The sequence below is a fragment of the Perissodus microlepis genome, chromosome 3 (genome assembly GCF_051167445.1).
Source record: "Perissodus microlepis isolate ML-2025 ecotype Zambia chromosome 3, ASM5116744v1, whole genome shotgun sequence".
Lineage (NCBI taxonomy): Eukaryota > Metazoa > Chordata > Actinopteri > Cichliformes > Cichlidae > Perissodus > Perissodus microlepis.
Genome location: NC_140463.1, coordinates 7,029,331 through 7,055,048, shown reverse-complemented (window position 1 = coordinate 7,055,048; position 25,718 = coordinate 7,029,331). Strand labels below are relative to the sequence as shown.

The window sequence follows — 25,718 nt, the reverse complement described above, 5'->3', positions numbered from 1 at the left end:
CTGCAGACTCAGATGGTATCAGCCATCAGCCACTTAACTGTTAGTTTGCTTTTGGGTTCTCTCAGCTTCAAGCTACAGCTTTTCTATTGTATAACAGAGGTGTCCTTCGCTGCTAATTTGGGGAGCATACCAGAGGCGATAAATATTGCAATAAGTTAGAAAAGCAAGTTTAAAGAGTGAAGCAATGCTGAAGGTGACCTAGTAGCAGGTGGAAGAGACCAGCTGCAGGTAATGTGGGTAGAGATGACTCAGTTAACTGAAAATACTGGAAACAGGAAAAAATCTAGTTCACTAGAAACTCACAGCATTACAAGGAATTCATGGAATAAAATATAATGTTCCTCATATAACTCTACAGGAGCGCACAGACCTCAGACCTCACTCTAGACAAATCCTCTTTTTACATACTGCCATGAGGTTTTACTTGGACACAAAGATGTTTATAAATGTGTCTTTTTAAACTTTCTGTAGGAGCTTCTCTGTATATGTATTGTTTGATTACGTTTTGAATGTGTTTTAATATGTAAGTGTGAAACAAATATTTAAAACAGCTCTTTCGCCAATAACAACACTGGTCGATAGCATGTTCAAACTAAGTACTACAGTCAGACTAATTGAACTGTGAGAATTAAAAGCTTTTGTTTTCATTGTCCAAAAGTTGATTCTGTTCATCTGGATGTAGCGTTATGTGGTTTACAGTTTATAAAACTGTTTATAAGATTGGGGAAACCTGCAGTCAGCTGAGACTGAAGAAGTCACTTGGATGAGTGACGAAACTTTTCTCCCACAAAACGCTACGTCCAGGTGAACAGAATCAACTTTTGGAGATTTACTTACCGGGATGATTGAGAATGCATCAAGATGTTTGTTTTCATTGCTTTTCAGTGTCTGTTGGTTATTTATTTGAAGCACACATAACAGCTGGTCCACATGCATGAAAATCCTTCAGTGAATGATTTTAGAATTTTGGCTTCCACCACGTTCACCTAAAATCACCTCTGGTTCTTCTTCATAGCATGTGTGATTAAATCATGGTTTATTTACACAGAAATGAATATAATGTTTGTTGTTGTATAGCAGCCTTCAGTATTATCATGAGTTATTATTATTTACTTCAGGTACAAAAGTGAGGACAAAATGAGTGATCGTATCACTATTTTTCAGGAAAATATGAGAAAATAAAAAGTAATTAATTTTATAGGCTATTGATTGAGTGGGGCAAATGACTGCTTCTGAAGCTTCAATCCCAGGGTGATCTTCTACAGTCAACAATAATTTATTCACAAAGAATCAAAATTCTGGCAAGAGAAGCAAACTAAGATAAGATAAGATAAAACTTTATTAATCCCTCGGGTGGGTTCCTCTGGGAAATTCGGTTTCCAAAAGCACAGCACCGACAGAAGTTACAGAGTTACAGAATATTATATATATATACACACACACACACGTATATAGATACAGAGACATATATAAATAAAATATACGAAGGGGATAAATAGAATAAATAGGAATAAAAATAAAAATACAAGTGATTACAAGTGATACAATTGCACATTTCAAGTAACTAACAGCTCAACAGCAGATTAACAGCAGAACTGAGGAAGGAGCAAAAGAGGGTGTAAACATGTTCACACGTGTTCCTCTCTGTAAACTGTGAGGCAATTCAAAGGAGCCTGAAGGAGGATATTCGTATGATGTAAGGTACAACACTTACACTGATAGAAATTACTATCAGTTTACTGCGCACGGGGTTCTGAGGATTAAAACTCAGGTGGAGTGCCAGATTTATCTAGAGGAGAGCTGCATTACTACAAACTGTTCCACCCTAGATACTTGAATGACACTAACATGGGTTGATCAATAGCTGCGTTTTTACAGTGGTATTCATGTTGGTCATTACAGATTCAATATCCAATCCAACTTTATTTATAAAGCACCTAATAAAACACAATGGAAAGAAATGTGATGATGAGATAATTTTCGCATGCTGTTCTTATTTAAATGACACACATGAAACAATAGGGTGAGAAAAAGTGGTGAAGTAAGATGCACATCTTCTCAACATTTTAGTTTTAACATGTCAAACATCTGGCATCACACTTTGAAGAGACTAGTGCAATGTGGTGTTGAGTCTTAGTGCACCACATTTCTCTTTTCATTGTTCGTTATCACTTCTCCTGCCCACCTTTCCTTGGCATTCCTTGGCACCAGGGCCCCATACAAGACAAACTGATTATTTTAAACTGTACATCATGCAAAGATAGAAGAGTTCTAAAATAAGATGGCAGAGCTGGAAATGATATGGAAAAAACAGGAAGTGAAACTTCCATGGATGCATGACATTTAAGGTAATGTGAGAGTTGAAAAGTCAAGTTTCTGTACTTTCATGTATACTTAATCACTGTCATTGAATAACTATGGCACTGATTATTTTTTTCTTAATTTCAGTTCAGCTTCCTTTCAGTTTATGTTTAAAGTTCTTTCACTTACTTTCACTTTTTTTTTTACCATGGTATGTGAAAAGGTGGACAGCAGAAACAGAAAGAAACAGTGAGAACTAAAAGAGAAACAAAGAGCTTTGGAACAACGAGGCAGCAGGAGGACAGCTGCAGTTTAACAGCTTCAACTCACTGACAGGAAACAACATTAGAAATATCATCATCCTCAACTCATCTGCTCCACTGACACTGACACCTTCAACGGCAACACCTTCACTTTACCATCAGTTTCAATGAATGGAAACATCCTGTGAGTGAAAGTGTGTGTGAAGGTGTGTATGTGTGTGTTAGTATCAGGATCAGAGAACGACAGCTTTCCTCTGTTCCAGTCCAGATTCACTCTGATCCTCTGGAGCTTCTTCTGTACTGAGAGATCAGTAAACGATGATGGTGACCATGCTGAATATTTACCTGAACCAAACCCCATTTCCCATAATCCAGCCCATATGTGCTGCTTCCTTTGCACAGACTCTGCTGACACACCCAGTCCCCATCCTTTACTGTCTCCAACCTCAACATCCCAGCTGTGAGTCCCTGAGTTAAAGCCCTCAGAGCCCAGGACAGAGCCATAACTCTCAAACCTCTCTGGATTATCAGGAAGCTGCTGCCTCTCTCCTCCTCCATATCTCACACTGGTCAGATCTTCAGACAGGATGAGGTGTGGATGAGCAGTGTTTGGGTCCAGGATGAGAGGAGTGTAGGAGACCATGTACTTCATGTTGTTCCAGATGTTGAAGGTCAGGTTGCCCAGGTGTTTGGCCTGGTCTATCAGAGCTCCTGAGGGCAGCTGTGGATCATCCAGCAGGGGGCAGCGCTGGACTCTTTCCACTGCAGCCTTGTAGTTGTGCAGGAATGAGACGTCTTCAGCTCTCAGCTCCTCCTCTGTGGCTCTGACTGTGTCTGAAAGAGCTGCTATCTCTCTGCTCAGAGCCTCCATCTTCTCCTTCATCATCCCACTCTTCTGCTCCTCTTCCTCCCTCAGTGCAGCCAGCCTGGCCTCCTCTTCCTCTGCTAGAAACTGGTGAAGCTTCTTAAACTGCTCCTTAATCTGCCTCTCTGTGTGTCGGGCCTGGACCTTAATGTGTTCTGCTGTTTGATCAAACTTCACTTGAACTTCTTCACAAACCTTTAACTTCTTCTGTAAGTACTCCAGAGTTTCCTGAAGTTCCTTCTTGTGTTGTTGTGCAGCTTCATCGATGGGTCTGAATCTGTGTTTGGTGTGTTTTTCTGAGTCTCTGCAGACGACACACACTGGCTGCTGATGGTCCAGACAGAAGAGTTTGAGTTTCTCAGAGTGCAGACTGCAGAGAGCCTCTGAAGCTCTCTGATCTCTCTCCTGTAAGAACGACTCACACAGGTTCTTTAAAGCCAGGTTTAAAGGTGGATCATAAACTGATATTTCCTTACAAACTGGACACTCGTGTATTATTCTCTCTCTCCACCATCTCTTCAGACAGTCTTTACAGAAGCTGTGGCTACATGACAGAAGAACAGGATCTCTGAAGACCTCCTGACAGACCGGACAGCAGAGATCCTCCTCTGATCTGGAAGCCATTGAGTCTGTGAGTGAAGCTGAAAACAGCAGACAGGAAGTACAGTCAGTCCTGGCTCCCCTCCCTCCTCTACCACCTTCACTGAAACTTCCTTTGAGTCGTGTTTTTGCTCAAACTCACATTCAGTGTGTGGAGCGTCAGCAGCTTGAAGTAGCAGTGTTGGAGTTTTCCACTTTTCTCTCCTGTAGCTGGACTCACTCAGAGGAAGCTGCTAGTTTGGTCTGAGCTCAGTCTGATCGTCTGCGCGTCTCTCTTTACGGGGGAAGAAGAACATCCTGTTTCCTGGTTTGTCACATTTGAATGACGTGAGAGGTAGAGCTTCTTTCCTTTGACTAATGTTGCTTCATTCATAATGTGTATTTTAGGCTACTGTAAAATTCAGACATCAGCCTGCCTTCAGCTTTAAAACAGTTTTTTTTTTATTTTAGCATTAAACTTTCACAAACTTTTAAAAACAGCTGTTTCAGTCAACTCAACTTTCACTTTGTAGCAACAACTGTGTTGAACTATATACTCTACAGATTTTTTGACACACGTATTTTTCCACCATTTCTACCATTCATATTTGCAGAACCTCTCAAGCCTCATCAGGTTGGATCAGACTGTCAGTCCACAGCTCCTTCCAGAGATGCCCATTTGGGTTAAAGCCTGGTTGGCTCTGGTTGGGCCACTGAAGAACATTCACAGAGTGGTCCTAAAGTCATTCCTTTATTATCTTGATTGTATATGTGAGTTTGTCGTCCTGTTGGAAAATGAAACTTCACCTCAGTCCAAGGTCCAAAGGACTCTGGATCAGGTTATGATCAAGGGTGGTACATTTGTGCATTCATATTTCTCTTGACCCTGGCTATTCTGCATGGTATTGCCTAGTTTTCTGCAGACATTACTTTTGACATTCAGCTCAAAGAGTTCAATCTTTGTTTGAGGAGGCCAAAAAACTTTTTCTCATGGTCTGAGAGTCCTTCAGGTACATTATGACTCCAGGTGGGCCGTCATGTTCTCTTTACTGAGAAGTGCCTTCCGTCTGGCCAATCTACCGAGCCACACACATCAAAATAAAGAATTCTGTGCTTAAATAATGACTTGTACAATAAATAATGCATTTGTAAATTCATGTATGTAATATTTTTTAAATGATTTTAATGTATTCAAACATTACTAAAGTAACTTATTTTTTAATAATTTAATTTTAAATGAAAACATTATTTTTAAATCTATTTTTTAAATGAATTTTTAATACATCAATAAACACTTCAAATCGAACATGAATGTCACAAAATAAAAATTAAACTTTCAATAAAAACCTAATTTCAAAAAACATTTTTTGAAATCCAGGTCCAGTTAAACAAACTGAGGCAGAATAACTGTTATTTAAAGGCTGCATGAAAATCCTCTACAGGTTAGTGCAGGATAAACAGGTTAGTTTGCTGTACTGTGATGGGTTTAAAGTAAAGTGTGTGCCTGGTGCACAGTGGCTGTGGTTTCATGGTCACAGTTAACTTAGATCAAGTGTAGCAGAGATTCATATGAATTTTAACTGATGATGCTGAGATTCATTCACTAAATTCCACCTTCATAGAGAAAAGAATAAACCTTTATTATCCCACGAATGAGAAATTTGGGTGTTACACAGCTCTTACAGCAAGGGGAATATAGAATACAGAAGGAAGACATGTTGGTCCTATATACATAGGCAAGATCGTATATACAGGTAACAATGTACAGGAATATGCATGGAAAAATTTTACAGAAATATGTATAAAATGTACAGTGAACAAACAAGCTGATGAGTAAGATAACCAAAAAAAAGTAAAAATGTTAAGCTGCATTATAGAGTCTGACAGCTGCTGGTAAGAATGAAAGAACTGCGGCAGTGCACCTTCCTACACGGTGTATGTAAAAGTCTACTGCTGAACCAACTGCTCAGTGCTCGTACAGTCTCATGCAGGAGGTGGGAGCTGTTGTCCATGATGCATGTTAACTTAGACAACATCCTCTCCTCCCCAACCTGCTTGGTGGACTGCAGTGGACAGTCCAGGATAGAGCTGGCCCTCCTGATCAGTTTGTCAAGTATCCCCATCCCTCTCTGCCGTTCCTTTTTTTTTTTTTTTTTTTTTTGCCTGTCCTGTTTGGATCTTTACCCATCAGAATTGTTGTCTGAAGGCCAAGAAAGATGCCAAGTGGATTTACTTTACCAAGTGGATCATCATGGCCTTGCCATATTGGTCCATTTGATTGAACTTTATTATAATTATGTATTTATTTTATTTTCGTTTTTTAAAGACGGGACAGACATGACTGGGGGATAGGACAGGGAGAAAGGATGAAAGAAAGAGAGGGAGAGAAAGAAAAATAGAGGGGAGAAGAGATGGTGAGAAAGGGGGGAAGAAAAAAAGAAAGACAAACAAAACACCTGGATCACCTGTATGGAGATATAAAACCAGAAGAGAAAACAAACAACAAAGAGCAACATAATAAAAACAACACCATCACAATAAACTAGCTAACAGTAGATAACAGTAGATACTTTTTTAATTTCACCTGTTGAGAATGAAAAAAGAAAACAAGCAGAAGAAAACAAGAGCAATAGAGTAAACAACATCACGATGATATATGGGAATATAACAGTAAATACTAAATATTAAACATTATTGTGCAGAACGTAAGATCGACAGCGCACAGTGTGCTTTGAGGTAGGAGCCAAAAAGGGTGTAGTTTGTGTGTGTGAGCACCCGTGTGTACACCTGTGAGCATGGATGCGCTTGTTTTTAAAAGGTTCCTTCATGTAATGATCTGCTAGAGGGTGTGGGGAGCCACAGCCCCGTCCTCCAGGGCATGAAGCAGGTATGGAGGAGATCAAGACTCCAGACATCCAGAGGCCCCCAGAACACAAGAGACCAAGGAAGACCAGCAGAAGGGCAGCTGCGCCACTGTCCCAGAAAGAGCTGAGGAGAGTCCCAGATAAGGGGTCACTCAGCAGCCGCGGAGCAGAAGCCAGGGGGGGTTGCAGTGACGTGCCCGGGAGCTCCACCAGCAACCAGCTGCGCCAGAGTGACCAAACCCCAGGCTGAGAGGCCGAGGGCACCCCACCCCCAAAGGGGCCCGAGCAAGCCCCAGGCTCCAGGCCCCGATAAGCAGCCACCAAGGAGTGAGCCGGTGTGTACCTGGACGCCCATCCCCGGACACAAAGACCCACCAACGCACCGATGTCTGAGGGCGTCTGCCACTGGCAGGGGAAGTGGTGGGGGGGAGATAGGCCTCCATACCTTAGAGGGCCTGAGATGTCGCCAGAGAGGTGGCGTCTGATACCCGACCTGACATATGGACACAGACAAACAGGCACACACAGATACAAACATCCATTCCCACCCTCATGCTCTCATATGCACTTACTCCACACTCACCCAACGTGGAGACAGACATAAATATCAATCAATCAATCAATCAATCAATCAAGGCTTTATTCGCCACATGCAGGTTGCCCTGCAGTGAAATGGGACCCCCCCCCGACCTTACACACACAACACAGACATTACATGGGGATACAAGTCGGAGATCGGTAGCGTTACAGAAAAACACTGAAGTGGGAAAGTACAAGAGGAAAAAAGAGACCTCTACTCATGCTGTGCTTCCATGGTAGGACAGCATGAGAACAGGAAACAAAAAACTCCTCTGCACAAAAAGCACATAAATGTCCACAGCACAACATTGTGAAAGACATGATAAGCCACAGGATTGGGTGGGGGGTGAGGAGTAATCCGAAGCGAACACAGCAGCCGCCCTGCACAGCGCTACCACTCCAGCGCGGCACGCAGACCCGCCGTGTTCCCCCGCAGGAAACAAGCATCGAAGGCGTTTGGAAAGGGAGGGGGATGAGTGTGTGCATATCAGTGTAAGTGTATGTGTGTGCGCGTCCACAGTTCAGCTGAGACAGTGTCCTTCGCCCTGCCAGGCTAAGTAAACAGTCTACCAGCCAACTCAGGTGGCCTTGCATGGAATGGGGGGAACAGACTCAACACAGTCGTTATCAGGGAGTTTTTGTTCAGCTCCGGCCTTGAGCCCACAGCTGGCGCCGAAGGGGTAGCCGCATTATGATGGTAATTTTTCTTTTGCAAACAACTCATGAGAATTTCAAGCTGTTTTTAACACTCTGACACTGGTCTCTCAATCTCCCGTTAACAGCTGCGAGTTTCTCCGTGATGTTATTAGCCGTCGATTCTGTGGTCTTGTCACTCTTTTTTGCTCACATAGCAGATTCTGAGACCTCACGACCGCAGCCAACTGATCCAAGATGTAATCCAGCTTCCGCCCAGAGATGTTGTTCTGAGTTGATTCTTTCCTGATGTAATCCAACATACATACGCTCAAAGGTGTTATTCTGAGCATTCACTGCAGTCGTAAGCGCGTCCAAGCTCTTCAGTGAGCCCTTTCTGAGAAGTCGCACCTGTCGTTCCAATCCCAGCGGGCAGCCTTGTGGGGATTTGAACAGCCGGTTCCGCTCTCTTAATTCTCCGATAAGTCAGGGCCAAGCCAGCTCCGATCAGCAAGAACCCTGTTATCATGGTTCCGAATAGGTAGATATCTTCAGCGTCCTCGATCGACAGTCCCGCCAGGCACACGATCCTCTGCCACCCGTCCATCGTGTATCCGGCAGGGAAAGTCCCTCCAGGGCACTCGGGTTCTCCCGAGCCCAGACTTCTCGTTAAAGGGTGTCAATAGCATTCAGAGACCAGTTGATCAAATCCATAATTCTCTTTTAGGTTTTAGACACAGACTGTGAGAGGGTGTTCCAGGGAAAGTAATAAAAAAAACACGAGACAAGACAAGGACATGAGGAGCTAAGCAGGGAAGATAAGGGAGAGGAGAAAAGTGCGACCGCCTTCGCTGAGAGCCAAAGAGAATAGACACTGTACACACAGTCACACTCCCCAAGTGTACTCTATACCCCAGGTCTAGGTACCCTTGCCCCTGGAGGGGGAAACTGCACCCAGACCCAGGTGGTGTTACCCTTTTCCCTGGGGTGGGGAGAAGCAGACCACCCCGACTCCGCAGCAGCAGGGAGGCCCCACATTCCAGACCCCAGTAGGACGGCCAACTCCTCCTCCTGGCCCCCCCGCTCCAGCAGGCCGCAGAGAACGAGGGTGTGTGAAGACTCCAAACCTCCCTCCACCCGCTCATATGTAGTGTTGATGCATGTGTGTTTTAAGGTGCCTTTAAAACCCAGGAGGACATGGAGCTACCTGCCAGAGAGCAGCAGGAAAGCTCATAGCCCCTCCTGCTAGCCCTCAATCTCTACGTGTATTTAAAATTGAGAGGTGGGCAACGACGCCAGGGGTGAGTTGTACACCCTGATGGTCTTTTGGATTCCGTGTAGCGTGCCCACCCCCAAGATCCTATATGTATGTGTAATGAGAGTGTGAGTAATGTGAATGTCTAAGTTGTGAGATAAAATTGAGGCACAGGCAGCCAGAAGGGGACAGAGGGGGGATGCCTCCCCTGCACCCTGGTGACACACCTTTACCCCAAGGCCCTGCATGTGTGGGTGATTGTGGTGGAGCGGGAAGAGGGAGCAGCCGGAGATGGGGAGGGAAGGAAGGGAGGGGCAAGTGACCCCTCCCTGGGGCCAGCTCCCCGCTGACCCCAGTAGGCACCCCCATACTCTGCAACCCGCCAGGGAAAGGGGGCCCAGGCCCATCCGGACCAGGGCCCAGTGCAGCAGCGCCGCCCGGCCCCACAGAGCCCGGGACAGCCCACCCGACCCCACCTCAGAGAAAACTGCACCCACCCCGTCATCCACTCATCTTCCAGACTACACAAGACAATAGACGCCCAGGCTGAGATCTTCCTTCACCTCTCCTGTATCTCCCCCTCCTGCAGAGAGAGTTCCTGATGAGAGGAGAGCTCCTGCAAGATGTGACAACCTCCCCCACCAGTTGAATAGCCCCCCAGGTGGCTCGATGCACCGGCGGCACCCTGCACCAGGACTGGGCCCCCATACACCCACCCACCCGCAACCCCGGCAACACACCAACCAGGACCCAAGCCCCCAAGGCCCAGCCAGGGCCCCAGCCCAGAGACGGAGCGCCAAAGAACCTCACGCCCGTCCCGGACCCACCCAGGGGCAGCCAGGCTACCAGGTCAGTAACCCATGTCCGTCAGCACAGACCCTCCCCTAGCCCCGCTGTAAGCAGCCATAAGGAAACCGTCACCCAAGAGCCAACAGAGCCCTTAACCCTTTAAAGCCGGTCGGAGCGGACACGCTCCATTTTGCATAACTATTTTTAAATCCCGGTAGCACTGCAACCACGTAAGCTAGCGCAATAATTTTTTTTGCATATGAAACCGGAGGAGTTGTACTTACATCTTATGCCATCAGCTTGTCCTAGGTCACAGTTTCCTTCCACATATAGCTTTGCAAAAACTGTATAAAAAGCACTTGCAGCAACAAAAACATAATATTCCAGAAACAGGCTTTGCCAATCCGATCAGCTGTTTGTAACACTTCCTACATCCATCAGCGTGAACTATCACATGTCCGGCATGACCTGCCCGAAACCGGAAGTGATGTCATTTTGCGGAAATGTAGTTTTTTACCATCGTGGCCTTATGAGCCTATACTTGTGTTTTTAAAAGTTATGTTTGACTTTATGACTTTCTGTGTCGTTTCTGGGATGCTGAGGACTCATATTGCACTGCTGGAAATGTTTTATTTTGATGCATATGCTGTTATTTTGCAAATTTGCACTATAATATATTTTTTCGTTTTTCCTGCAGTATATGAAAATTGGTGTATCTCAAAAATAAAACTATGAAGACACTTAAAAATAAATTTCCTTTGGTGGGAAACTAGTTTGTGCAACTTTTTTGTATTTACAGTTTTGAGGGATAAGCCTCTTAAATTTCTCTAACTAGAAATATATGTTAAAAAATCAAAAACGATTTAAAATTTTTTGTAGTTTATTGCAATTTTTGTAATTACTATGCACTTAATGCAGACATATTATTAAAATTTGGGCTATAATGGTTGTATTGATGTATAGCAACCTGAAATGCTCCAAAAAATGGCTCCACAGCATGTAAAAATATACTATAAGCTCTGGCGGACTTGGTTCTATGGTAGGTCTTAAAGGGTTAATAGGCCATGACCGCTACCCCGGGTTGAACCCCCCGATGCCCTAAGCCTGTCCCTGTCCCTCTCTGCCATTCCACCACTCCAGCAGACCATAGCATAGAAAAAAGCAGACACCACCACAGTGTCGTAAAACGTCCTTCGGAGAGTCCTGTTCACCCCGAAAGATCTCAGCCGCCGTAGCAGGTGGAGACAGCTTAGACCCTTTTTGCAGAATGCATTTGTGTTTGTGGACCAGTCCAGTTTGTTATAGAGGTGAACATCCAGGTATTTGTTGTACTCCACTGTTTCAATGTCCAAACCCTGGATGTTCACTGGTGTGATAGTACTAGTAAGCCTAGTACTAGTAAACCTGAGATAGTAATTTCTGTAGGATGAGTCATTTTACTCTCTGTGACAGTGCGTAGCCCACCGCAACAAGCAGCTGTACCTCCACTAAAGGAAAATCAGCAAAACCTATAAGATCAAGACATAAAACACCAAACTATTGAGTAAATGAGACACAAAAGAAACAAGAACATACACTCTAAGATACAACCCCTTTTAAAAGCATGATTAAAATATAACAAACAATTAAGAGTAAAAAAAAGACCATAAAACAAGGAACAATGCCAGTCCATAAATGATTGAAAAGCAACAACAAGGCTACAACAAGATAGTGCAGTGTGTAGGCCTGTAACACAAGAGGGAAAATAGTCATCCAGCGTCCACCCTACTATACACCAAATTGTAGATAATACATGAGGATCCTACTTACTACCCCCTAACAGATATACATAGTAAGCGATTGCCAGGGGAAATGAATTCAGTCTGCAATACTTAACAGCCTGTGATCTTTGCCACCTTGAACAGGGATGAGTGAAAGTTGCCAGAGCTCAAGAGTGGACCACAGCTGTTCCTTATTTTATCATTATGTCAATAAAGCACAAGGTTCAGTTAGCTTTGCACAAAAATAGAAACGTCCTCTAAAGAGCTACTTTTCGAGAACATTTCAGAGCTGTACTTTTGTACTTTTACTTGAGTAAAGAAGTTGAACCAGTACTACAACTTTTACTAGAGTATTTTTTAACAGTGGTATTTTTTTTTTTTTTTACCTTAATTCAAGTACAGAACATCTATTCTTTTGCCAACTGTGGTTTAACTAATAGATTAAATAGATCATTCATTTGCTCTAAATTGGAGATGCAGTTTATTTTGTGTTTTGTACATTTTGTTTCTGAATAATGTGAAAATTCTTAATTTTGTGTCACACCACTGGCAGGAGGTCCTCTTGTAGCTACAGAGAACCAGTGTTTTTGCAGTAACTACAGAGGGTGACTTTTTTCGTTTTGGATGTTTTCCTTATTCAGAAGCTGAAAGCCCAAAGTGGGCATGACTGGGAACCCTGGTGATGGGACCTTCTGTGTGCGGTGGTTATCCATGTACGCCTGGTTTGACTGCACCTTAGTGAAAGTGTGTAGAGGTGAGACGCTCTGAACCACGTCTGTGTCTGAAGTATAACGGACCTGAGTGCCTCCTTGGTAATCATTGTAGTTTTGAACTAGATATGGGTGAAATTCCCAGGGTGGCAATGTCGGGTTTTCCTTGTAAAGCTTTTGAGCTTGCAGTCACCACACCACCATCCTAGTATGTGTGCATCTTGCTTTTTTCCCCCCTCACCATCGCCACTCATGCACAGTAGCATGTTAAAAAGAATTATGGGAATCATAAGAGAACAGATGATTACTTTTTGATCAAGACTTATTTAAGTGAGAGGAGTCCGAGCCCAAAGCCTGACTCACTGCCATTATTTCACCGTGGACTTTTGGAGATAAGCATCAACTCTGCCCTGAACATTTTTACACTTGGAAAACAAAAACTGTCACATCTGTAGACCAATCGCTTTCAATATTCATGAATTTAAAAGTAGGCAGTTAAAATTTTCAATTTTTTAGTTTCCAGCCTGACACAGAAGACTGTTCATGTTCGTAGAGCTGTGTACACACGTATTTGACTTTGTAAACCACTTTGATCTACATAAGATTACACTGTGACTGTATTGTTTAATCAATAATACTGAGTTTTTTTACTGGACTGTTTATGCCTTAGTTATACCAAAATAATTAAGCATTCAAGTTATCACAACTGTATAATAAATAAACTACATACTAGAATATCACAACCAGTGACTGTAGAAAACATTGATCACAACAGATTAGCACCACTTTGTTTTAGCTCTCAAGTAACGCCTCACCTCTCTATTTCATACAGGGTGCTCTGAGCACATAATCTACATGTTGTGTTTATGCAACTGCACTAGTGGAGTGTGCGCTGTTGGTCACTGTGTGTGGACATCATCCATGTATTGCACCTTGTCCAGTGACCAGGATATGTCCAGTGACCTAGGACATAACACAAGAGCACACAGGCACTTCAAAGGGTTTGAAACATAACATCGCAACAGAGAGAAACTTCACGAATTCTCACTTAAGTCTGTGTGTTTACATCTTCACTTTTTAGCCACTGAAGCTACATCAGCCTGTCTGCTGTGGAAACATCCAAATAAGATTTCAAAGGGTGCAGCTCTTCTCACAGCAGCACACGAGCCTTCATCAGTCCTTCAGTACTGGTCTTTATTGGAAAAGTGGCACGCATCATCATCATCATCACTAATGACTGACAGTAACACTGGTCCTGCCGACACACACACTCGCAACGCACGCACACACACACACAGCTCTACAGTTTCTGTAGGAAAAAAGATAATGGTATGAGGAAGAGGAACGGCATCATGGGAAACGTAGGAATAAAAAAGTGTTTTATTTAAAAAAAAAAAAAACTGTCTTGGGGCTTCTGGTGCTTAAAAGAAGTCGAGGTCGTCCGGAGCGTCGAGGTCTCTGTATTCGATGATGGAGCGAGGGTCGCCTCGCATGCCCCTGCAAACAAACACACACACAGTGAGATAACTGATGTGATTCATACACTCCAGTGTGTTGTCGTCACGGCGCATGTTCTTTACCTGCTGTTTCGCTGTTTCCCAGAAAACCCGCCGCCGCCTCCTAAATGACCTCTGAAGTTGTCATAGTTACCCCGCCCAGCTCCAAACTGGTTTGGTGGATGGTGGAGTGCACCGCCTAAAACACCCACACACACATACACCTTAAAAGACTGCATCACTGCACTGAAAAAGCAAAGCTGAGGTTTTTTCATTTTAAATACTTAATTAAATTCTATTATGTTTGTGTTTATATATACCTGGGAAACCGGGCATGGGTGGTCTGACTCCAGGCGGATATCCCAGAAGGCTCTGCTGCTGCGGCGACTGTCCGGGAAATCCTGGTAAACCCGGAGGAGCGGCTAAAGGCGGAGAGAAGGAAACACGTCAGAAAAGAAAAAACAGTAACGTGAATAGAAGGCAAAACAGAGTCCCAGGGGCACAACCTTGTGAAGGCGGTGGGAGGGGCTTGTTCTCAGGCAGGGCAGGTCTTTTAGCGTCCAACAAGAAGTTGTTGAAGAACTCAACCTCCTGCCGGACACCGGAGACCTTCTCGCCGTGCTTGTTGAGAATGTGTTTGCGCACAAACTCGGGAGCCTTGAACTTCTTCCCGCTCAGAGGACACAGCCACTTGTCTTTGCTGAGCTCCTGAGTGTTGGCCGACAGGAACTTCTCCACCTGCACAGGTGAGACACACAGAGGAGGGAGGAGAGCTCGTCATTGGGACAACTGTCTTACACTCACATGTACACACTGTGTTTATGGTCGTTTCTATGAAAAGGTCGTACGCTGTTAAAAGGTCATTCCTTCTATGGCTGCAAATCTCGTGTTTTTTTTAATTTCTGAAATGCCAAATGAATTATGAATACAATCCTGAATTAACGACACTTAAATTGGAGATATACACGCAGACAATACAATGATTAATTTTATTTTGACAGCAAAAATAAAAAAAATAATAAAAAGGTAACATTGCATGTGTTTTTCTTGTTTTAATGAGTAATTATGAGAATTTACTTCCTTTTTCCAAAACATTTTCTTGTAGTTGATGAGGAATGATTAAGAAAACAAAATTAGAACTTGTAAAATCAAAGGCAAGACTTGATCTGAATCGTTTTGTGATAAGCTGCAGCTCAGGAGGTCGTCTAATAATCTCAAAGTCAGTAGTTGGATAATATGAAGGGCTTTTTTCCTTTTTTTTTTGCACATGTGGGACACATCTGGTGGCGGGCGGTGTGTCGTACCTCTTGTTCCGGGTCTTTCTTCCCCAGCCTGGTCGCTTCTTCCTCACTCAGAGTCTCAGAGGGCGAGAGCAGCGGAGCCAGGCGCTCCTCGCACATCCGCTGGTGTTCACTCACTGTCCAATCAGAGCACAGCAACACTAACGTCAACTTTGCAGCCGTGTATTTGGAGCTGTAGTATACAGATGTTCCCTAAACGCCTCAGTGTCTTGAGATTAAATAAACTAAAAACACGTTGTGATGTGTTCGAGTTACAGATCATCATACTGCGAAATTTTCCATAAAAGTTCAAAGGCTGCTGTGACACACCCCAGGTAAGTGTGTCTTATTCACAGGTGAGAAGGACTTTATGTGTCCTGCGTCTCTGGTTTCTAGGAAACCACGTCCTGTTTTCCTAGAAATATACCATGAACGGCTGATCTGCAGTGTATGCGTGTGCGTACCCTCAGTTGCAGTGATCTTGCCCACAGGCAGGGGTCCTCGAACGTGGATCAGCCCGCAGCGGTGTGGCATCTCATCCTCGGCGGGATACTCACAGAAATTATAATAATCAACAGAGTGAACCAGACGCAGGTAGAGCAGCAGGCGGTCCAGCACCTGTACACACATGCACGTGTAAATACACGCTTACATGAAGCAGGCAGCACCTGATCTACATGAAGCTCCTCCCACCTTCAGTAGCTTATCATCTGTCTCCAAGGTGACGTCAGAGGAGGCAGGGTCCTTGGCATCACCGGCGTCATCGGTGTTGCACCCAGAGGCGCCGATGAGCTCCTCCTCCTCTGCGCTGACTTCCTCTATCAGGTAATCTGTGATGTTCTTCAGGATGGGGTTGGTCTCCATCTACACACACACACACACACACACACACACACACACACACACAGACGAATGATGTCAGTCCTGAGGGGGTTATGGGTAATGCAGTGACAATCAGCCCAGATAGTGTTTGACTGACTGGTGGTTCTGACTCTGAACCCTTGAGCCTGAGCATATTTAAAGACCGCACCTGTCCGGTCCACAGCTCCCCTCTCTGGTCCAGGCTGTGGACGAGTCGGGCCGACAGTCGGATGTCGTTCCTCACCACCGGTTTGTGGTGCGTCAGACCGTTGACGCTGCGAACCCGCCGGCACAGATCTCTGTTCACCACCGGAGCGAGTTCACAGTCTCTGAGCTGCAGAAAGCATAGAGGAGGTTATAATCACCCATGACACACCAGTGTGTGTGTGTGTGTGTGTGTGTGTGTGTGTGTGTGTGTGTGTGTGTACCCGGATGTTCTGCAGGTTCCAGCACGTCTCCTTGATGTTCACGCTGCGGTCAAAGGTCACCCAGCAGCGCCTGAAGAACCTGAAGCACAAATATTTACTGAAGCTCAGTTTAAAGAGGAACGCTTCCAAATCCATGCTTTTAAAACCGCTCAATAAAAAAAGAAACGTGGTGCGGGCAGTTCTTAGATAAAGCGCCTTAAACACATGAATACGTCTCGATCCATAGGTGACGCAGTGTTGAGTGGTGAAACTGTATTGTTGTTCATATTCATGCTAGAAAATGCTAATTTTACTGGAGAAATAATTAAAATTGGTGCTTTCAGGACAAAACTTCATGTGATTCCTGAACTATAATAACAGTGTCGTCCTGCTTAGAGAAGAATATCGTTTTTCTTTGGAGGACGCCGCTAAAGACCTGACTTCCTGTATAAATGCAAACGACAAGTGAAATGACGCTTTCTAGGAACGTTTTACTGAAGGACAACAGATTATAAACTTGCATGTTTCATGCATTGATAAGAATACACTGCTGGGAGGAGCTAATGCAGGTGTCGCGACTGCACTTTTTTGTTCTCACCTCCTCTCGGGCTGAGGGTCCGACAGCGCCACCCGCAGGAAGCCTGGGTATCTGCGACACAGCTGCAAACACATGAAGGAGGTTAGCAGAGAGCCAGGTGATGTGCACAGGTGTGTGTTCTAACTTGAACCTCCTAAGACCCGAACTCTTCCATGACATGCATTTTTAATTTCTCTTTGATATTTGGGCACATTGGGACCTGATGAATGTAAAAACAAAGAATTACCAGATTTTCTTTTTACCTGATTTTTGTTTCTAAGAACAATAAGAGCCACGTATGAGGATATACGTTTAAAATTTCAATAGAACAGTAGCAGTATAATGTCCTCGTAAGTGGATATCAGGCCCTTGTAGAGCAAAATTGAGTATTTTAGTCTAAATAACCCAAAATGTGATGTCCACATATGTGTAAGTCAAAATCACAGCTTTCAGCTTGAACACCACAAACAAATAAAGTTTTTGAGCTAAAAAAAAAAAGTTCTGGGTAAAAATGATATTTTACTTCGAACTATTTATAAGTTAAATAATAAATAAACCAGTTCACGGTGCAGTATTTCATAGTTCTGCACAGTTTTGTATGCAGAGCAGCAGTTAAATTTTAAATGGTCAGATTTCTCGCAGGGAGCATGAATATATTGCAGAGCTGGTTCATTAAAAACAACCTAATTTTTCGTGCTGAATTCCGACTATAATTAAAAACCTTCCTCCTTTGTTGGTTTGTCATTATTTACTTGTCCAAACTTATTTTAATAACGTCCTACTCTCTGGAGGGAGGAGCCTAAACAGTGTCAACCTATAGGTTTGAAAAATGAGCTGCAGTTCCTCAAATGTTAGTCTGAGCTTAGCAACAACTGCTTCACCCTGTAAAGGCATGTTTTCTTACAGCTGTGATCTCATCCTTGGACACCTCTGGCGGGATGCTCCTGATGAATAGGGAGGTGGTGAGGTGGAGGGGGCGGGGCTTGGGTGGAGCCTCCTTCTCCCTCTCTTTCCCTCGCTCTTTACGACGCTCTGAAACAAACCAGCAAAACACTTCAGACTGAAGTCTGAGAAGTGTTTCAACATTTCAGTGTTCAAAAAAAGGGTTTAAAATAAATACCATCCTCTCCGTCGTCCTCCTCTTCCTCCTTCTCCTCGTCCTCATCTTTCTCTCCATCAGAGTGGGAGGAGTCAGAGTCGGAGGCACTGCCCTCGCCGCTGTCAGCAGAGAGGCTGCGTTTCCTCTTCCTGCCCTGAGAGGAAGAGGAGGGATTAACAATGCGATGTAACATTAAGGAACATCAGCATCAGCGACAAAAGACAAACGACTCACTTTCTTGGTCTTCTTGTCTTCTTCCTCATCTTCTTCTTCTTTCTTCTCCTCTTCCTCCTCCTCCTCCTCGTCGTCCTTCTCCTTCTTCCCGTTACGCTTGGCGTCGGCTGAGTCCTGAGAGAGGAAAGAAAATACGATGGTTAAGGTCAGTCTGAACGCCGTTGTGTGTCAGAATGTGATTATTTAACTTAACACTGAACAGACTGTCACTCAACCCGTGACCTGCTTCTTCTCTACAGTAGTTAATAATTCAATAATTCAAAGTCATGTGACCCAGACAGGAAGAGACTGGGTCCAATTCAGTAAACTGAGGATCAATGTTCCCTCTAATTTTTCACGTGTCTGAGCGAACACACAAACTCCCTGAGCGTCCCTTGGACCACTGTGAGCGACATCAGACGTGTGCACTGTGGTCACACCAGCATCTATCCAAGTTACATGGTTTATTAAAATAATCAAATTACAGCATTTACATTTATGTTAGACTACTTTTAATTAGCTGCTTTAGCCCACTTACAATGAAAATTTAAAAAAAAAATCTTGTTCATGACCTGTGTAGTGTGTTAACACTATTGGAAGTAAAAATAACTTGAACTCCAATTTTGAAAACACAACTTTTTTCTTTTTTTTTTTTTCTTCTTTTTTTTTAAATAAAGCTCTGAATTGTATTATGAGTCTGAGTCTGTGGTCTGGGAGAGAGTCCTGTAACTCTGTCTGCAAAATACATACATAATGACCAAAGCTGGGCAATTAATTATATAGTTACTTCTTCAAAAAAAGTTACTGAGTTTTGCAAACAACAAAGTTTTTTGCAGCTGTTTACCTAAAAATGCAGCCAAGGTGTTTTTTAAATAAACATTTCAAACTATTTACAGAACAATCAGCTGTTCTGCATCAAATCTGATGCCACACAAATTATTTGTGCCACTGCAAAAAATATTTCTGTCCACTATGAGATAAAGGAGAACAACAGCCTGATACCTGCAGGCCTGACAACAGCAGATGTATCACTCCTGTAACACCTGTAACATTCAGCAGTCGCCTCATTGTTCTGACACACAACAAAACTATTGACTACACTACACACTAACTACACAAGATTTGTGCTAAACGTCGCAAATCTCTCACATCTCAGAGATGTGTCACTCCTAAAACTTCCCCCTTCCTAAACAACTAAATGCCATATTATTTTTTGATTGGTTGACATGGTACATTTTTCCACCAATAGGAAAGGCTGGGGGAGGGGGGTTGTTTTTGCTCACACGCTTTTGAGCGTTTTCCTTATAAAACGCTGTTTTTACCGTTTCTTCCCGCAGTAAATATAAACAACGACAGTATTCAGGAAGAAAACCAAACATTGCAAATATTTTTATCATAACTCTGGTTTTACGTGGCCGAACAACACAATTTAAAAACTGGTATAAAGTCCACACTGTTTCCGTCAATTGTTCCGTCTGTCCTGCTCACATCTCCAATGGTTGTACATGTTGTCATTAACGTGGCTTCACTCCACATCAGCCACACTGCTGTGCTCGCTAAAACACCGGTGTCGGCACATGAGGACGCTGTCATAGCCTGTCAGCGACGTTGATTAGCTGCGTATATACGAATGTGAATCGCATGATTGGCTGGATAAGGTGGCATCGTTCTAATCCCGTACGGGAGCAGCCAGTCACTCACTGACTAACACTGCAAAACATTATTGTTAACGTATTTATTTTAACTTCAATTCAGGTTAGATTTTTTTTCTTGCGCACAACACAGATTTTCTGTGCGCAGAGACCGTGCCAGCAGTGCGCACGCGCGCAGCTTAGAGGGAACATTGCTGAGGATATTCGAGGACGTCACCTTCTCTGTGTCTTTGTTATCGCCCGCGTCACCGCTCGCCGTCTCCTTCGTCTGAGTTACAGTCGCCTCTGAGCTGGTCTGACCACCCACGCTTCCTCCGCTGGGATCTGCCTGACTCTTCTCGCCTACACCTCCTCCTCCGCTCGCATCTCCACCTGCATTCGCCTGAACCTCGAGGACCTGCAGGTCAAAATCGGTTCCTCCCTCCATCTTTATCACAGCTGCACAGAGACACACAGGTTAAAGACTTTATTACACACAAACCCCGTCTCACTTCACTTCCTGTCCAGTTTACCTGCATCGAGGAGTTTAATGATGGCAGGGGCGTGGTCCATGTCGAGCGATACGTTGTCCAGCCAGTTGTTGTCCATGAGGAAGAGGAAGACGCCGAGTCGGGTTTTGAGGGCGGCCAGAGACTCTGCCTTCCTCGTGGCGATGTCATCGGGGTGGTACTTGGAGCGGAACCACTCCTGCTCTTTGTGCTGGAGGAAGAAGTCCTGCAGCTGCTGCCGCCTGAAGTCCAGCTTGTACTGGTTGTAGCGCTTCACGGCCTCCGTCTCGTCCACGCTGTCCTCCATGTTCAACAGGAACTCCTGTAAACACGTCACAGACGTGATGTCATAACCTCGCCAAACAGACGCTTTGATGCCTCCTTATTTTTTTAAATCAGAGACCCACCTTAAAGCTCCTCATGGTAGGAGGACCAGGAGGAGGGAGGTCTGGATCCACCATCCCCAACCTGAGACACAAAACTCAGGTAATAAATAATCCAGGTGAAAACTGTTGGAGCCACTAGGGGGCAGAAATGCACCTGACTGAGCTCACCTGCCCTGCAGAGGGTGACCTCCATGATGTGGGTGAAGGTGAGGAAAATCTGGGTGCCAGCCCTGAGGCCCCGCCCCTGGAAATGGAGCCCCGCCGCCTCCGTATGGCAGGTCGTAGCGGTACGGCTCCCCCCTGTGGTCGTCCCTGAGGGTGAAACAAGAATTATTAATCACAGCAGGAACACGGAGGAGAACCTAAAGTCTGCAGCTGCTTCTCTCACACAGGCCTCACCATTCTCTCCTCATGCGTTTGTGCTGAGGGCTGATGTGTCTGGGCGGAGAAAACCTCTCTCTGCGGCCGCGGTCATAGTCCCGCCTCCGCTCGCGGCCACGGTCCCAGTCCCTGAAACAAACAGAGAGCTGACATCACACAGTGGACAAACCTGTCGGGATGAAGTCGGCGACTTTCTTCAGCCATAATAAATCCTGACGGCTCAGTTTCCAAAAACATGTCTCATTCATACGTTGATGTTAGGACAGATGTTTACAGCTGGATAACAAACTGTATGAACTCTGAAACAAATGTGTCAGATGTGATTCGGGATAAGTACGGCATGCATAAAGAATACAACCGTGTGGGAAACTTTTCAATGTTAAACCAAACGTAAGTTACCATAAGTTTACAGAGTGAGCATAAACGAACTGTCACACCTCAATCTAACATTTTATTGACTTGGACGTTTACAGTTTAAGCCAGAATAGTTCTGGTCGCATTATTTTTTCACATTAATGTCGTGTCATAACAGTAAAGTTGACCGCGTCTATATCCAGTGTTGGGTAAATCCGCAGGAATGTGTGTGATTTGTCAGGCAGGGTCAGGAGAGCTGTGCTCACATGTTTCCGCCATACTTTAAACTCCTCTGGCAGCTGTAAATAAACACTGATTAGTGCAGCTGACAGCACAGCAAGTATCTGACATTTTAGCTTTTAAGTTAAACTGGAAGATGTTCAAAGGCCAGCTGAAGAACAAAGGGCCACACTACTGCACTACTACATCTAGTGGCCATCTAGGCCACTAGATGGCAGCAGCTCCCTCTCTGTGACAGCAGCTCTGCAGCAGTTTGATGCAGTAAATGAGCCTCTGCAGGTTTAGGCTGAACTCTGACTGTCAGATGCGTCGGCTCGTCTGATCTTTCTCTCCGGATTAAAAACAAATAACTTAACGATCAGAATAGTCACCAGCTCCCACCTGTCGGGCCAGTCGTCTCTCCTCCTCTCCTCGCGCTCTCGTGACCTTTCCATGTCGCTGCGTTCCCGCCTGAACTTGTCCCGCCTCCTCCGATCCAAATCGTCATCACTGTCTCCCATCGGTCTAAAGGAGCAAACAGATATTAACATCAGGGATTCTTTCTGCATCATTCAGCAACTTTAAATCATAAGTTTAAATATTTTGGGGGGGATTTTACTATATCTATGAAGGTGTTTAAATAAATAATTGTTCAAACTGTCAAAATAAACCTTAAATAAATTCAGAGAATTATCAGAGTTCAGTTAATTAATGCACATTAAGAGATGGAGCACAGCTCTGTGAGGCTGAAGGTGGCGACTGAAAAACCTGTAAATTCAATAAATTTACACCAACGCAGGACCAAGAGAAGCACAAATCTCCCACACTAGATTGACTCCCATCACCTCCTGCCTGCAGGTTTAACGCTCTAAGCGCCTAAACCCACACTGACTCCTTAAGGTGTGTGAAATCCTTTCAGGGGTGTAGCCTAATACCTCCTGCTGCAGGTAATAAACACACTTAATGTGCTAAACCATCCCCACTCAGAGGAACTGTGTTTTATTTTTCACATTAGGAATGAAGATTTTTGATCTACTTTAACGTCATCTGCTGTGACGGTTCCTGACTGTGTTTATCAGCGAGGAAAGTCTGTCCAGAAGCCGGAAATTAGGGGAAAAATAACTATAGGTGATGGGAAGTGGGCGGGACCCATGGTAAACTTTCAGGTGAGTGAGTGAAAACTGAGCTCTACCAATGACAGCAGTGTTGCCAACTTAGCGACTTTGTCGCTATATTTAGCAAGTCTTCAGACCCCTTAGCGACTTTTTTTCTAAAAAGCGACTAGCGACAAATCTGGCGACTTTTTCTGGTGTTACTGGAGACTTATTTATGACGACTTTTTGACGTGAAAACGCGTATCGCTCTTACTCTCAACAGGCAGCGGTGCTGCCGTGGGCGCCTCACCCGTGCCAAAGTGCTCACAGGTGGAGGATAGTCCTCCCCCAGCTGCTATCAGGGCAGGAGATGTTCACACCTATGCGTCCAAACGGCAAATGAATCGCGCATGAGCGAAGCTGCTCCCGCACTGACTGTAACGCAGTCAATTCTTCTTTTACTGTTATGCTGTTTTGTGGATCACAAGGTTTAAAACTACTTATAAACACACACTCTCACACACAAAGTAACTCCACCAGAGTGCCTATTTCGGGTCACTTTTGCCGGTCCAAGCCCGGATAAAGGAGCAGGGTTGGAATTGTGACATTAAAAAACAATAATTGCTAAAAGAAATTTAATTTGTGGTTCTAAATATAAATTCTAAATGCATTTAGGACGTTTATTACTCACTTTATGTCTCTTCCACGATGTTATTTCTCTCTCCAACAACGTAGGTTACAATTATATTAGCATGACGAATTATGCAAATTAAGTGATGACGTCATTTGGCGACTTCTAGCGACTTTTAGGACAGCCAATAGCGATTTTCCTTACTAAGGAGTTGGCAACACTGAATAACAGTAAAGAATCCAGCTGATTGTCATGTAACATAGTAGTAAGTGTATTTACAACCACGTTATATGTCAATCAACAGTTCTTCACTCGGATTGGTGGTCACTTCAGTCTCTCACAGTTATTCCTTTAAAGTCGAATGAGGTTGTTGAATGTCACTTTGTGTTTCCAATATTTGCATTAATTTTCTTTCACACCAGATGTGAACGCTGTATTGAAGCAGAAAATATTTTGATTCTATTTTGCTTAATTGTATTTAATGATCCAGTTTAGTCTCTCGACTTTGGCCACCACTCATTGACTCTGTATTAGACCCTCATCTGAATCTTCAGCAAAGCACTGGACAGACTCCATCATATCCAGAACTCTGCTGTCATAAGAAGACAAGAAGGCAAGACACTTCACCCGTTGCCTACTGGTGGTGGTCAGAGGGCCCGGTGGCGCCAGTGTTTGGCAGTCTCGTCTCTGTCAATGTGCCCCAGGGCGGCTGTGGCTACAATGTAGCTTACCATGAATGGGTGTACACTAGATGTGTAAAGCGCTTTGGGGTAAGTAAGCAAAGCGATATACAAATACAGGCCATTTACCATTTATAAATATTAATTCAAACTCCGCTTCTGTGCTGATATGTTTACTTCACTCACTGACCTGCTTTTCATGCAATTCATGTTGTGTAGAATTCTAAGAGGTTCAATGTGTAATGTTCTTACTTTAGCTTCAGGTTTTACAAATTTTCCTGAGACGTGCAGGAGATCTTGAATGAGAAACCACAGAGCCTGACCGGTCTGTTGCTCTCACAGAAAAACTGAGATAGGAAAATCACCATTACTGAGGAAATAAACATCCTTAGCTGAAACGCCCCTCTGCTTAACAATCATAACTTATCTTCCACTTCTGCTAATATAAAAGCACATAAGCAGCAGTGTGTATCAGCTTAAACATCGCTGCTCTTTCACAGTTTATCTTGAAATATTTATTATAAACTCTGTTTGTTTATATGACTCCTCACTGATACATTGGCTGCTAATTAGCCTGCTAGCTTCTGTCCTTGAGTTCTTTAAAAGCTTTTAATTTAAGGACAGGCTCAACGCAAACTCCCGGCAGCCCCAGATCGTTAGGAGACGCAAATATTAAGGGTTTAAAAGTTTTCACTAAGACAAATCAAACGCTACCATTAGCAGCAGTTAGCATTTCATAGCTAACGAAGCTAACAGCTGCTAATTAGCTCGTTAGCACGGAGCCAGATGAGCCTGTTTACAGAGATGTATCCCTCCGCTTCGGCCCCGCTACTTTATCTGTGCGTATTTTTGAGTTTAAGGTGTTTTTCTTACCTGAGATTTATTTTTTTAAACTCAGAAACAAGCCCGTCACAGCTACCAGCAGCCGCACAGTTATCCCGCCGCCAGCTCCAAGAGCACAATGATCCAACGACACTTCCGCTTCCTGTCACTACCGCTCGTCTGTCCAATGAAAATGCGCCGCCTCGAGGTCAGACTGGGTAAATACACACACTCGTTGAAATAAAGGGATAGTGGCGTTTTATCTTCACTTCTGGGAAGCTGAGAACTCTTCTTTGTTTTCCGCGAGAATTGTATTTGGCCAACTGTGCCATTGAACTTCAGTTAAAATTTTAGCAGCACAAAATTTAAAGTTTTTAAAATACTCCAACATTATGACATTTTCTGCTTTCCTGCAACATGTCACCCCTTTCTATCCAAATCTCCAAGAACCTCACTCAGATCAACTGAGTTTAAGAGATA

General features: G+C 44.0%; 2 protein-coding genes across 2 annotated transcripts; both read right to left on the bottom strand.

Annotated features, from left to right (window-relative positions):
* Positions 1-1,354: 1,354 nt before the first annotated feature.
* On the bottom strand, positions 1,355-4,288 carry LOC146389653 (nuclear factor 7, brain-like). The gene has a single exon (XM_084922998.1). The coding sequence runs from the start codon at positions 4,051-4,053 to the stop codon at positions 2,665-2,667; it is 1,389 nt and encodes a 462-aa protein (XP_084779124.1). The 5' UTR covers positions 4,054-4,288; the 3' UTR covers positions 1,355-2,664.
* A 9,479-nt stretch (positions 4,289-13,767) lies between these two features.
* On the bottom strand, positions 13,768-25,403 carry LOC146389652 (serrate RNA effector molecule homolog). Its single transcript, XM_084922997.1, has 20 exons — positions 25,290-25,403; positions 22,414-22,536; positions 21,457-21,567; positions 21,226-21,369; positions 21,079-21,139; positions 20,696-20,993; positions 20,401-20,621; positions 18,553-18,666; positions 18,340-18,472; positions 18,124-18,251; positions 17,241-17,302; positions 16,664-16,742; positions 16,405-16,569; positions 16,068-16,238; positions 15,839-15,992; positions 15,399-15,511; positions 14,601-14,832; positions 14,415-14,516; positions 14,179-14,293; positions 13,768-14,095 (listed from the first exon to the last, which is right to left on the bottom strand). The coding sequence occupies exons 2-20, from the start codon at positions 22,530-22,532 to the stop codon at positions 14,020-14,022; spliced, it is 2,598 nt and encodes an 865-aa protein (XP_084779123.1). The 5' UTR covers positions 22,533-22,536; positions 25,290-25,403; the 3' UTR covers positions 13,768-14,019.
* Between the last annotated feature and the right edge of the window lie 315 nt (positions 25,404-25,718).

What these genes read in the sequence shown, in the direction of transcription:
- LOC146389653 (XM_084922998.1), bottom strand. Translation starts at nt 4,053, where the DNA reads ATGGCTTCCAGATCAGAGGAGGATCTCTGCTGTCCGGTCTGTCAGGAG.
- LOC146389652 (XM_084922997.1), bottom strand. Translation starts at nt 22,532, where the DNA reads ATGGGAGACAGTGATGACGATTTGGATCGGAGGAGGCGGGACAAGTTC. An exon ending in GGAGGACGACGGAGAGGATG is followed by an intron (nt 18,252 to 18,339) that starts GTATTTATTTTA and finishes GGTTTGTTTCAG; the next exon opens with AGCGTCGTAAAGAGCGAGGG. An exon ending in AGAAAGACCCGGAACAAGAG is followed by an intron (nt 14,833 to 15,398) that starts GTACGACACACC and finishes TCACCTGTGCAG; the next exon opens with GTGGAGAAGTTCCTGTCGGC.